Consider the following 12329-nt stretch of genomic DNA (forward strand, 5'->3'; position numbering starts at 1 on the left):
ACTTCCTCTGATGGATTTAAAACAGCCACCTTCACGCAGACAAGTTTTTCAAACCATCCCATTTTACATCTTTGTCAAGAGACAGTCTAGTTGCTGCGTCTTTATGTTTAAATTATATTACAGATATATTTCAGTAAACCACGAAGAGCCGCCATAGTTTCTAGAAGCTGACCATCTGGGCTCAAATAAATGTCTCCTGCAGCACCTGTTTTATTTTATAGGCTCTGTAACCACAGTGACATCCTACGAGAAGGCCCTCACACCTGCGGAGCCGCTGTCCTTCACCAGCTCCCTCAACTCTGCCCCGGGGGTGGCAGTGACAACAAGCGAGTCAGGTGTGACAGTCTTCCAGTTGCTGCTGTGGTGGAGAGGCCCTCCTTGTTCCCAGATAAGGGTGGGAAAACACTGCTGTACACGGTCAGCTCTGCTGGGCCCCTGGAGCATCGATTTAACTGTGCCTCACCATCTGTCTTTGTGAATGTATTTGTTTCTAATTGTTAATCGGATACATCTGCTCAATCCCTGCTCCTGTATCTTGCTCAGTCCCTGCACATGTATCTGCTGAACCCCTGCCCATAGCAACATTTTAAGGCATACTCGTGGGGAGGGAACATGGGTAAGCTCAGTCTCGCATGTTCACATGACTTGGTGAACACCCAGGTGGTAGTGCAGCAGAACTGCCCGCTGGACAGGTGTCCATGGCAGATGTCCCTGGGTTTCCTAGGTCATGCTGCTGATGCAGGCCTCTGATGAGTATAGTTCCTGTACCAACAGCATCCACAAATCCTGGAAGCTCGTTAGAAATGCATGTTCTTGGGTCCCACCCCAGATCCACTGAAACAGGAGTCTGGAGGTGGGGCCCTGCTATCCGGGCCTAAATGCATGCTTACCTCTGCTCCCTCAAGTGTGAGAGTGCCGCTCCAACCATGTACCTTCAGTGGCTCAAAAATGGGGGTGAGTGAGTGAGGTTAATCGTTTGCAGGGTGGTTGGCACATGTGAGTCATGGTTGTTTCTGAATCAGTCAGAAATCTTATCCCTTCACGCACTTTCTTGACACTCTGGGTGTCTTGTCAGGGCCTCAGAAGCTTGTGGCAATCTGGGCTTCTGAATTAAATTCACAGCATTACAGATAGATAATATGGGTAGTGGTTTGTCCACTGCTGCCCCTGATAGGTGCCTAATTCATGGGTGCATGAATGTTACCAGTGTCCTTACCCTGATTTTTATTTAGGGGACTGACTGAAGTGAAGTCCCCTCACTGAAGTCTGTCCCCACCATTTTCCAGCAGAGAACAAATGGCTGCTCAGATGTGGTCAGCCCACCTGAACAGGCCTTGTCTGGCAGGGAGAGTGAGATGGCTTTCAGGTCTGGTTGTCTTAACATCTGGCGTCTACTGTCCTTTCTGTGTGTCATGCAGACTCTTTTGTGTAAGGATATAAACAGGCAGGATAACATGGTTTTCAGAGTGGAATTCGGCATAAATCCAGTGTGTATTGGGTCCCATCAGGGCGTGAGGAGCCGTCAGGGTAATGGTCTCTAAAAGGACCTTGTCCCAAGAAAACATGGCTGATCACAGGACTCCATCCCACAGACCGCAGGGTGAGGGTCACCAATGCTGAACGTGTTTACAGCCGCTTCCGCATCTTGCTGTTATCTCCACACTACAGAGAAGGTGGGACCTGCCCGTCCTGGTCAGTAGCTTTTCAGCTTACAGCAGTGAAGGCAATGCATGGAAATCCTCTTTCATGTTTTTTATCATGCAAAGTGAAGATAAAGGCAGTCTTAAAATGCCCTTTCCAAGGGTGGGAGAAGCTGGCTGGAGAGGAGTCTCTCTGGCCATTTGGTGGTTGTGTGCAGTGAGGCTCTTCAGCTGGACCCCCACTTCTTTCTCACCACCTCTGTGTCTGTTGATATATTGTTTGGCATAAACCACAGTGTTGGTATGTCGCATGAAGGCATATACGAATTTATAATTCTCTCTGTGGACTGAGTTGTTAGACTAGGTGATTCATCATGTGACTCTCTTAACCTGGGCTGCCAGACTGTGGCGTGGTGATAAGATATGCCATCTCCATCGACTTGGCCCGCATTTGTTACAGTTTCTCAACATGCATAAATAGAGCGTCCGTTCCCATTATGAGAGGTTGCATTTTCCATGACTATTGATCTACAGTTATGTATAAATCAGCCTTCCAAGAAGAAATGATCTTTCTTTATGACCAACACAAATTTTAAAATTAATATCTGGAGCCTTTGGAACTGTGTCTCTGCCACAGTCATTTTTTAAAGCCAGATAAAGAAGTCAGGAATGGTTCCTGAAGTCACTGTTGTGGTCTGTTATAATCAGAATTACCCTGTGTCATGACTAAGGATGCCGTTCCTTGCACACTGATTGCCACTGGTTCCCTCTCTAGCCTCAAAAAGCCCCAAGTGTCTGACCTTTGAGAGACAGGCAGTCAGGTCTTAGCCGCCAGTCCTTCCTAACAGGTCTTAGTCCCGGCATCACGCTCCCCTGCCCTCTGCATGTTCACCACCTCCTGTGCCCTCAGCGCCCAGGAGGTATTCCTAGTGCTGTGCTGTGCTTAGTCGCTCAGTCGTGTCCAGCTCTTTGCCACCCCATGGACTGTAGCCCACCAGGCTCCTCTGTCCATGGGATTCTCCAGGCAGGAATACTGGAGTACGTTGCCATGCTCTCCTCCAGGGGATCTTTCCAACCCAGGGATTGAACCCAGGTCTCCTGCATTACAGGCAAGGTATTGCTAGGTATTTCCCTAAATGGGGTATTCCTGTCTGCCAGGGACAGCCCTTAGACCGAAGCTGTCTGCTGGTCATTCCAGAAACACAGATTTGAAGAGAATCATCTACTTCTGTTTCTCAATTGTTAGTGACATTGATGTCAGCTGGGCAGAACGGGAAGGCTCTAACAGCTTATGAACTCCTGAAAGCCTGTGAACAGAGCCATGTTTTGTGTGGCCATGGCCCTGCTTGTGCCCCTGAGCAAACCTCAGCAAGTAACATCTGTCTCTTTGCTTCATTTCCATCCAGGAAATGGGACACCTGGTCCACAGCATAGATTGGAAAGGTAGATTTCTGAATTCTCTATCACAAAATGAAGGCTCTTCAAAGAAAAAAGGACAAAATCATTCCTATCATCATTATTATTGTTTTTATTGATTTTTGTTATACCTGGGATTAAATGTTGTAAGACCTTCATGTGAAAGGCTTACTGTTACTAGTAAGTTGTTATTTTAGACAATTCTGAGTTTTTAAAATATGCATGTCATTTGAGGCAGTTGATTTTAAAAAAATTGTTCTTTATTGCCTCCTGGAAAATATATTTTAACATAAAAGTGATTATTTAATTGCTTTGTCTTCTGTGGAAACCGTAATGAGACCACCCATGATTTTGTATCTTTTCCAGGTGCAATTGTCTCTATCCGTGGCTCCTTTCAGATACATTTGCCCCATTGTGCTCTCAAACTAATGCTGAAAAATTGTCAGGTTTATAGTATGTGGAGTATAGTATGTAGAAATCTATTTTATTCTGTTTATGTTCAGCATAAAATTCAAGATATTTATTATTTTGTCTGCATTTAAAACTTTGGTCAGATTACCCATCTGTTATAAATCAGTTGTAGTTAGGAAATGCTGGTACCTTTGCTTAAATTGCAGTTTTCTCATTGGAAACCATTATAAGTGTATGAAATTAATTATAGACTTTAAAATCTATTTTTAATTAGAGGAGTATATAATTGAACTGACATCATGCTTTGTTTTTTTTTTTTTTTTCTGTGTGACATTGCTACTAGAAACTTAGAAAAGTAAAGTGGACAAAAGAGGAAAAAACTCCTTTAAGTCCTCTGAACTGCTCCATAGATGTTCTGATTCTGTGTGTTTGTATAGAACCAGGGGCAGGACTCCACGCAGGGCCTGCCATGGCCCAAGCCTTCCTGGTTGCCAGGTGTTGGCTCAGCCGCTCAGAAGTCACAGATTCTGATGCTATCTCTCCTCCAGAAGTTCATTTGCTTTTTGAGCCTGTGAGTTTTCTCCTTTTATGAAGCAAGTGTAATAATTACAGGAAACCTCAGTTAGTGCTTTCATGTCAGGACACAAAGAATGGTTACAGTTGGAAGAGGTGTTAGTAACCAGTCTTGCCTTGGCTTTGCTTCTGCAGAAATCATGTGTCTCAGTCACCAGAAGGGCTGGTGTCTGATAAGTCAGTGCATCCCAACTAATTCATCCTCATTAAACTTGTTTTCAAGTTGAGTTCAACCTAACTAAACATGCTTTCTAGATAGAAACAATTGATTTTACTCATTATGAGAAATATACCTGCTGACTGGACTAGAATTTGACAATGGCCCATGTGTGCATTTTCCTAGGAAGGAAATCGCTATAAACCCAGATGCAGATACAAAGGGTAACTCATTGACATAGAACAGAACAGAGGACTTGGAAGCTTTATGACGTCGGTGAGGTCTAGATGTTACCAGGAGAAACAAGTTGCTCAAAGGGCTTCCTTCCAGACCAGCCAGGAACCTTGGAATCATCTGGGGAAATTTTTAAATAAGTTCAAGGATTCCAGTGATGCATCCCACTTTATTCAAGTCTTGGGGAAAAGCAGGGGTTAGGTCAGGCCAAATCTTAAAACAATTAAGATTTCTTTTTAGAGGTTCTGAATTACACCTAGACTTCTTTCCCATTTTATTATGAAAATTTCCAAACATACAGAAAAATGAGAAAAACTGTAACACTGACATACCTACCACCCAGCTTCTACCACTGACATTTTATTACACTCCCAAATCTATTTCCCATCCATCCATCCATCAATTCCAATCTGTTATTTTTATGCATTTCCAAGTAAGTTGCACATATTAGTACACAGATTTTTAGTATATACTTTGACATGTTTTGGAGAAGGAAATGGCAACCCACTCCGGTACTCTTGCCTGAAAAATCCCATGGGTGGAGAAGCCTGGTAGGCTGCAGTCCATGGGTTCACAAAGGGTCAGACACGACTGAGCGACTTCACTTTCACTTTGACATGTTTAAACATCTAGAAAAGTCGGCGTGAATATAATAAAGTCCCACATACCCTCTCCCAGACCCACAGTTGTCAACATTTTGCTAGTCTTGTTTTATCTCTTTCCCTCACCCACACTTTTTCTTCAGTAGTTTAAAACAGACAACATTTTTTCCTCTGACAAATACATCTCTAACGTACAAGTATTTAATACTTGACCACTTAAGAAAATTCTTTTTTACCTGGTCCTTGTCACTTTGCTTTGGTTTTCTCAAAAGCAGTTTGTCTACATTTGCTGTCTTTGAATCAGGATCCAAATGATGTTCCCTGTAAACTGCTGGTTGGATCGGGATCCAGAATTATATTCCAGGCAGGTTATTCTGGCAGAATGCCATCACAGGCAGTGCTGGTCCTTCTTACTTCACCTCCTTAGGTGGCACGTGACTGCTCGTCCCTTCGTGTGTGCTTCCAGGACTGGGCTAAGGACTTGAGCACTGGCAGACGGGTGCCTCTGATTCAAAGCTTCCATTATGCAGTTTCCTCAACATTATGATCATTTCCTAGGTGCACTCATTAATTTGGACTTAGAAAACAGTGACTTTTCTAATGCAGCCCTTTGTTTGCATCTATTAATTGAAAAAACTTTTCCCATCAACTACTTGGTAAATTTTTTTTGTTTGTTTGTGTTTTTTGTTGTTGACCACAAAGGCAGGACAAATGCTTGACTCCATCCCTTTCCTTAACCAGTTTCCAGAATAACAAATTGTTTCTCTAGCAGCATCCAAAGGTTGTTTTGTTGATACTTTGGTGGTAAAAACACACATAAACATAAAATTTACCACCTTAACCCTTTGAAGTGTACAGTTCAGTAGCATTAAGTACATTCACATTTTTGTGCATCAGATCTCTAGAGCTTTGTCGTCTTACAGAACTGGAGCTCTGTCCCCATTAAACAAGTACCCAATCTTCCTTCCCCTAGCCCCTGGCAGCCACCACTCTACTCTGCCTCTGAATTTGACTATTCTCCGCATCTTATGTTAGTGGAATCATACTGCTTTTTTGTGACTGGCTTATATAACAGAGTAGAATGTCATGTTGTAGTACATCTATGTTGTAATCTGTGACAAAGATTTCCTTCCTTTTCAAGGCTGAATCCAAAGGTTTTTTATTATTTATCTTTTAAATGAACTCATGTATTTTTATACATCCCCCGCGTTCCAGTCCATGTTAGTCCCTGTTCTTTTGGCTCTCACACTGTCTCATCTTTGGCCAGTGGGTGCCTCTTTGGCACAACCGCTGAGACCTGTTCACACAACTCAGGGTCCAAGAGCTTCCTCCCTTCCTGGGACAAGGTGCTCCAGGCTCATCTGATGTGTTTCCTGCCCCCGGCCTAAAATACAGCACATTTTTCTTCCGTTTAGTATCTAAATACGATATTATAGGCAGTAATATAGGCTTACGTTGGACTTTTTCCTAATAGTAACTTATTAAAAAAAAATGAAAGCAGTGCAAGAGTACGATAAGAAAAAGGTGGAGATATGAACTTTTGTTTTTCTTTACCTTTAAGAGGAGCCTGACCGCCTCTGCACTAGTTAGAAACAGTGACCACACATCAGAATTGCTCTGAGAGCCTTAAAGAAAGTCTCAATTTGCTGGGTTCCCCGCCCCCCGCCAGACTAACTAGTTTTCCTGAACTCCGAAGCAATGGCATGAAGTACCTAGGTGATGCAAAACCCCCCAGGTGGTCCTAGGGTGCAGACAGAGTTGAGAATGCTCACCTATCAATGTTATCGTAACTAAAATAAAATGAAAGTTACCCTGCAAAAAGAAACCTGAACTCTAGAAATCCCCTTATCCCAGATTATATTAGGTTCCAGACTTTTCTGTGTAAACTGTCTTCTACTAGCATGATTGTGGGGACCTTTAACAATACAGGAGACTCATAAGTCACCCAGCATTGCACTTGTCTAATGGGACTCCTAATTGTGTTTCATAGGTTTGAACAAGCACCAGCCTCAGGCTTATTAAGGACACGATCGGGTCAGCATATTGCCGCCCTGAAAGGACATGATACTTCTGTCCAAGAAGAGAAAGTAGAGAAGCAGTCTGAAGTTTTCCTGGTCAATAGACTGGACCAGAGGACAAAGGTTAGTACTTTTTATTCTTTAAGTTTCAAATTGTACAAGTTAGTCATTTGAGGAAATAGTTAACATCCTTAACAATGATTAATATATTTGAAAAATGTAAATTGTAAGTGAGCTTTTGTGGTTGGTTGGATGAACTTTGATCTCAGACCTTTTGCATAGTGTTTTGTGTAGGCATTTCAGGTCCTTTCTTACGTAAGGTTAGTTAACCCAGGGCCTGGAGGTAACCTAATTAAACATACCTACCGCAACATTTGTCCAGAGAACTTAGGAGCCTCTTGGAGAACTCTGGTTTTCTTTCTCTACATCATTCTTTAAACATACTGTGTGGTCATTTTTGTCAACTCAGCAAATATGTATTCGTCCATTTCTGTGGATTAGGCAGCAGCCCAGATCCACAGTGGGGGAGAGAGAGAAATCCCATGCGGCCCCTCCTCTGGGGAATGGCAGAGTGGGTGTCCGCAGTAGGAACATGGCAGAGGGCTTAGACCCTCCAGAAGGGGAGCCAGGCAGCTGGAGAAGCAGGGAGGGCAGAGCTGATAACTGAGAGAGCTGAGGGGCATGCGAAGGTGACCCTGAAAAGCCCGGCAGGATTTCAGCAGGCTCCGAGGGGTTGGGTGACGGACTTAGGGGCCAAAGAACAGGCCAAGAAAGTGCACACTTTCCCGGCAAACGGAGCCATTGTCGTGGCTGAGGAGCAGACTACACCTGGGGACAGGGACCAGAAGTTGTACAGGGTCTGGCCCAGTTCAGGAGAGGTGTTCACGGGTTCAGCAGAGTTTGGGAACCTGCAGAGCCCCTTGAGCTGGGCTGCAGGAGGGGCCTCAAGGAATTTAGTCCCCATGGACTGGGAAGGGGACAGCCAAGGATGCACCCAGCCGTGGTTCAGCAGGACTGGACTGAGTGGACTGAGCACTTGGCGCAGGTAGAGCGAGTCATGCTGGACCAGAGTCCTGGAGCCGGTTCCCAGGGAGGTACGGTGGGTGGGGCTGGAGGGCAGAAACTCAGGTCCAGAGTGGCCCATCTGGCTAGTGGATCTTATCCCTAACCAAGGATCCGACTTAGGCCGAGGCAGTGAGAGCATGGAGTCCCAACCTTTGCGCCACCAGGGAATTCCCTCCAAGTATGTGTTTTCATCCTTACACATGCTTAACTCGCTATATAACATAGAGTTTTCTGGCTTTAATACTTCTTTATTTGATTATGCACAAAGTTTAGGATTCCACAGGAGCCCCCTCTGGAGGCAGTCCTTGCCCCTCTGTCCCAAAGCTACAGCCTGTTTTGCAGCGCTGTCCAGAGCCTGTGTTGCCCTCCAGCCTTTCAGAGCACCTTCAGCCCTGCCCAACACCCCCTCCCCCAGCTCTCTAATTAGAAAAGAGTAGAAGGACTTTTAAAAAAGCATTTCACACACACACACACACGGAGCAGCACAGTGAAGCCCCCGACCCATGTCTGCATGATGTTACCCCTGCACTCTGCAGTTCCCCACCCCTTCGCCCTCCCCTCTCCTCTGCTCCTACCCTTGCTCTTCTCTCCCTCCTCGCCTCCTTTCTCCCCCTTCTCCTTCTGGAGTGGATTATTGCAGGTAGAGATACAGCCCCTGGGCGCCCCTCACAGATCCTGCCCTTTTCAAAGGTAACCTTGTGCACATCCTTCCTGAACACATTTTCATTTTACTGCGCTGCATGTGACTCAGTAACTAACCCTCAGTTTTGTCTTGTTTGCGGTATGTCATCGTCCGTGTAAATGTTCTTGAAGAAAGAACTGTGTTCTTTAGGAAGAACAGAACCATTGCTTTTTAGATTCTTTTTTGTATCTATTGATAAATGTAGATCTTAATAAGGATTTTGTTTTCAGGTTTTATTACCCATTGTATTTAGTTCTGTTTTGTAACAACATTGTTGTCCATTCATACTCACTGCAGATACACTATATCTCAGTCACATCAAGGGCAAAATAAGCATTTGTCTACAGTATTGCCATTTACCATCTCCTTGTCTATTTTTTAAAGATGTTGTTTATATTAGAAAACATATTCCAAGTTCCAGACAACCAGTTCACTCATAATTTTTCAAATAATATACTCCATAATTAATAGGAAGAGGGGTGTCCAATTGATAGCTCATTAGTCAAATAACCTTCTACCTCCCCTAGTAGGTATTTTGTTCCTTTTTAAATCACCATCTAGTGACAACCATAAAAATTACCAATAAATAAATGACAAAATCCATTCTTATAAATAGAAGCAAGCAGGCAGTTTCTAAATAGGTTGTGACTGAAAAAAAGCACAGCCCTAAAGACTCGCCCACCCGAGTGACGTGGGCAGGACAGGCCTGGCAGATGTGAGGACAGGATGCTTTTCTGGGCTCTAGGACCATTAGAGTCACAAATCAGCACAGTCAAGTGTCTCTGAGTTGTTGTCCTGTATTCACAATATATATATTCAGTAAATAATATGGTTAAATATTTCTCTGTAGATAAAAATTTTAAAAGTAAGAGATTTTCAAAATTTAAGAAAGCTCTAGTAGAAATCACTTGATTAAGAGTCTAATGAAGCTGAGAAATATTTACTTTGATCTCTTGGGTAAATGGCTAATTAAACAGCCACATGTAAATGATGTTTACCTGTGGGTCCCTTGCCATCAGCTGGAGTCAATCCCGTCTCTTGAGTAAATACATCATTAAAGCCACCGAAACTCGGATTATGTCCTCCCGAGACCAGATAAGATCCACAGCACCCGCATAACCTATTAGGCAATTACATAATTGAGCTGCATGCTTTTAAATCAGGAAAATCTGTAATTACTCTATGTGGAAAAAAAAAATGAGTTGGGTGCTTCATTAAAATACCAAGTACCTTAATACTGCTTTTCTCCTAAGTGGTGCTTGCTTCCACCCGGGGAGGCGTCCACAGGCAAAGCAGCCCAGCCACCAGTGTCACTCACAGAGCAGGTGGAAGCAGCCTCGAGAGTCCCTGCCCCCTCCCCAGATGGTGGCCAGGGCTTCCATCCTCCTCTCTTGACTACTCGTTCACTGGCTGGTGTGAATACTTCCCTTTTCTTCTCATTGCTACTTTGATACCGTCTCCTTCCTGTCCTGTAACTCACATACAGCTTCAGTGATGACACTTGTACTTCTGTTTGGATACTGAGCAATTACTTCTGGTGTGCCACGTTCTTGAGGAAGGGTCAGTTAAATCTGTGTATGAGGGGAACAGCCACGCTGTCAACGTCCCTGATTTTTCATTCTCTTGCTCTTCTGTATCTGCATTAATAACACTGAATTAAGTATGGAGGTTTTTTATTTTATTAAGTGTTTTCACATTCATTTTCTCTCTGTACCACCCATTGCAGAAACTGTATTCTTATAGAGTTAGCATATGTTTTCTTTTTCTAAAAAACATAGCAGGAAAAAAACAAACTTGAAATATTAAGGTAAACAGAAAGAAGACAAGACAACTGTCTATTACCCAGCTTTCTGTATAGAACTTTGTTGACACTGAGATGTGTGGTCTTTAATATATTGACAAACATGGGTTGTGCTGTGTGTGTGGACGGCCCCGTGACCTGCCCCCCACACCGTGTCACAGGGGAAACCTCTTTTCACACCATCACATGCTCTCCATCCTTTCTGGCCCCTGTGTGGCCCTTCCACTGTCTCTTTAACCAGGCTCCTGGTGTTGAACATTTTAAGTTGTTTTTAATTTCTTCTCTAGTGAAAAAGTTTCAAAGAATATCTGAGAGCTCAGTTTTTTACAGATTCTCATGCTGATTCCTGAGAATGAGTTCCTGGAGGTAGATCTCTTAGGTCAGAGGGTCTGTGCATCTCCCAGCCTTCTGCTCTGCACTCCTAGAACTCACCCTGGCAGGGTCATAGCTTACCAGGAATGGATGAAAATATCAGTTTTCTGTACTGTTTATGAAACCGGATACCATCAACCTTTTTTGAACACCAAATATAAAAGTACAGATGACAGCCAATTTTTTTGTGTGTTCATTTTACACAAATGCAGTGACAAATAGATTTAAGGGATTAGATCTGATAGACAGAGTGCCTAAAGAACCATGGACAGAGGCTCGTGACATAGTACAGGAGGCAGTGATCAAGACCATCCCCAAGAAAAAGAAATGCAAAAGGGCAAAATGGTTGTCTGAGGAGGCCTTACCAATAGCTGAGAAAAGAAGAGAGGCCAAAGGCAAAGGAGAAAAGGAAAGATAGACCCATTTGAATGCAGAGTTCCAAAGAATAGCAACGAAAGATAAGAAAGCCTTCCTCAGTGATCAGTGCAAAGAAATAGAGGAAAACAGTAGAACAGGAAAGACTAGAGATCTCTTCAAGAAAATTAGAGATACCAAGGAAACATTTCATGCAAAGATGGGCACAATAAAGGACAGAAATGGTATGAACCTAACAGAAGCAGAAGATATTAAGAAGAGGTGGCAAAAAAAAAAAGAAGAAGAGGTGGCAAGAATACACAGAAGAACTAAACAAAAAAGATCTTCACGACCCAGATAACAATGATGGTGTGATCACTCACCTAGAGCCAGACATCCTGGAATGCAAAGTCAAGTGCGCCTTAGGAAGCATCACTACGAACAAAGCTGGTGGAGGTGATGGAATTCCTTGAGCTATTTCAAATCCTAAAAGATGATGCTGTGAAAGTGCTGCACTCAGTATGCCAGCAAATTTGGAAAACTCAGCAGTGGCCACAGGACTGGAAAAGGTCAGTTTTCATTCCAATCCCAAAGAAAGGCAATGCCAAAGAATGCTCAAGCTACCATACAATTGCACTCATCTCACACGCTTGCAAAGTAATGCTCAAAATCTTCCAAGCCAGACTTCAACAGTACTTAAACTGTGAACTTCCAGGTGTTCAAGCTGGATTTAGAAAAGGCAGAGGAATTAGAGATCCAATTGCTCATATCCGTCAGATCATTGAAAAAGCAAGAGAGTTCCAGAAGAACATCTACTTCTGGTTTATTGACTATGCCAAAGCCTTTGTGTGGATCACAACAAACTGTGGAAAATTCTTCAAGAGATGGGAATACCAGACCACCTTACCTGCCTCCTAAGAAACCTGTGTGCAGGTCAAGAAGCAACAGTTAGAACTGGACATGGAACAACAGACTGGTTCCAAACTGGGAAAGGAGTCCATCAA

At 43.5% G+C, this 12329-nt stretch overlaps 1 protein-coding gene across 3 annotated transcripts in view; it reads left to right on the plus strand.

Annotated features, from left to right (window-relative positions):
* KIZ (kizuna centrosomal protein) overlaps positions 1-12329 on the plus strand; it is an 86044-nt gene that overhangs the window by 44042 nt on the left and 29673 nt on the right. For 2 of the 3 annotated variants that reach the window (XM_061126465.1, XM_061126467.1), the window contains exons 7-8: positions 222-335; positions 7024-7174. In XM_061126465.1, coding sequence (XP_060982448.1) covers positions 222-335; positions 7024-7174 — 265 coding nt within the window. The remainder of the gene's footprint in view (positions 1-221; positions 336-7023; positions 7175-12329) is intronic. The other variant, XM_061126466.1, reaches the window with a different exon arrangement.

Source organism: Dama dama, chromosome 23 (genome assembly GCF_033118175.1).
Source record: "Dama dama isolate Ldn47 chromosome 23, ASM3311817v1, whole genome shotgun sequence".
NCBI classification, from domain to species: domain Eukaryota; kingdom Metazoa; phylum Chordata; class Mammalia; order Artiodactyla; family Cervidae; genus Dama; species Dama dama.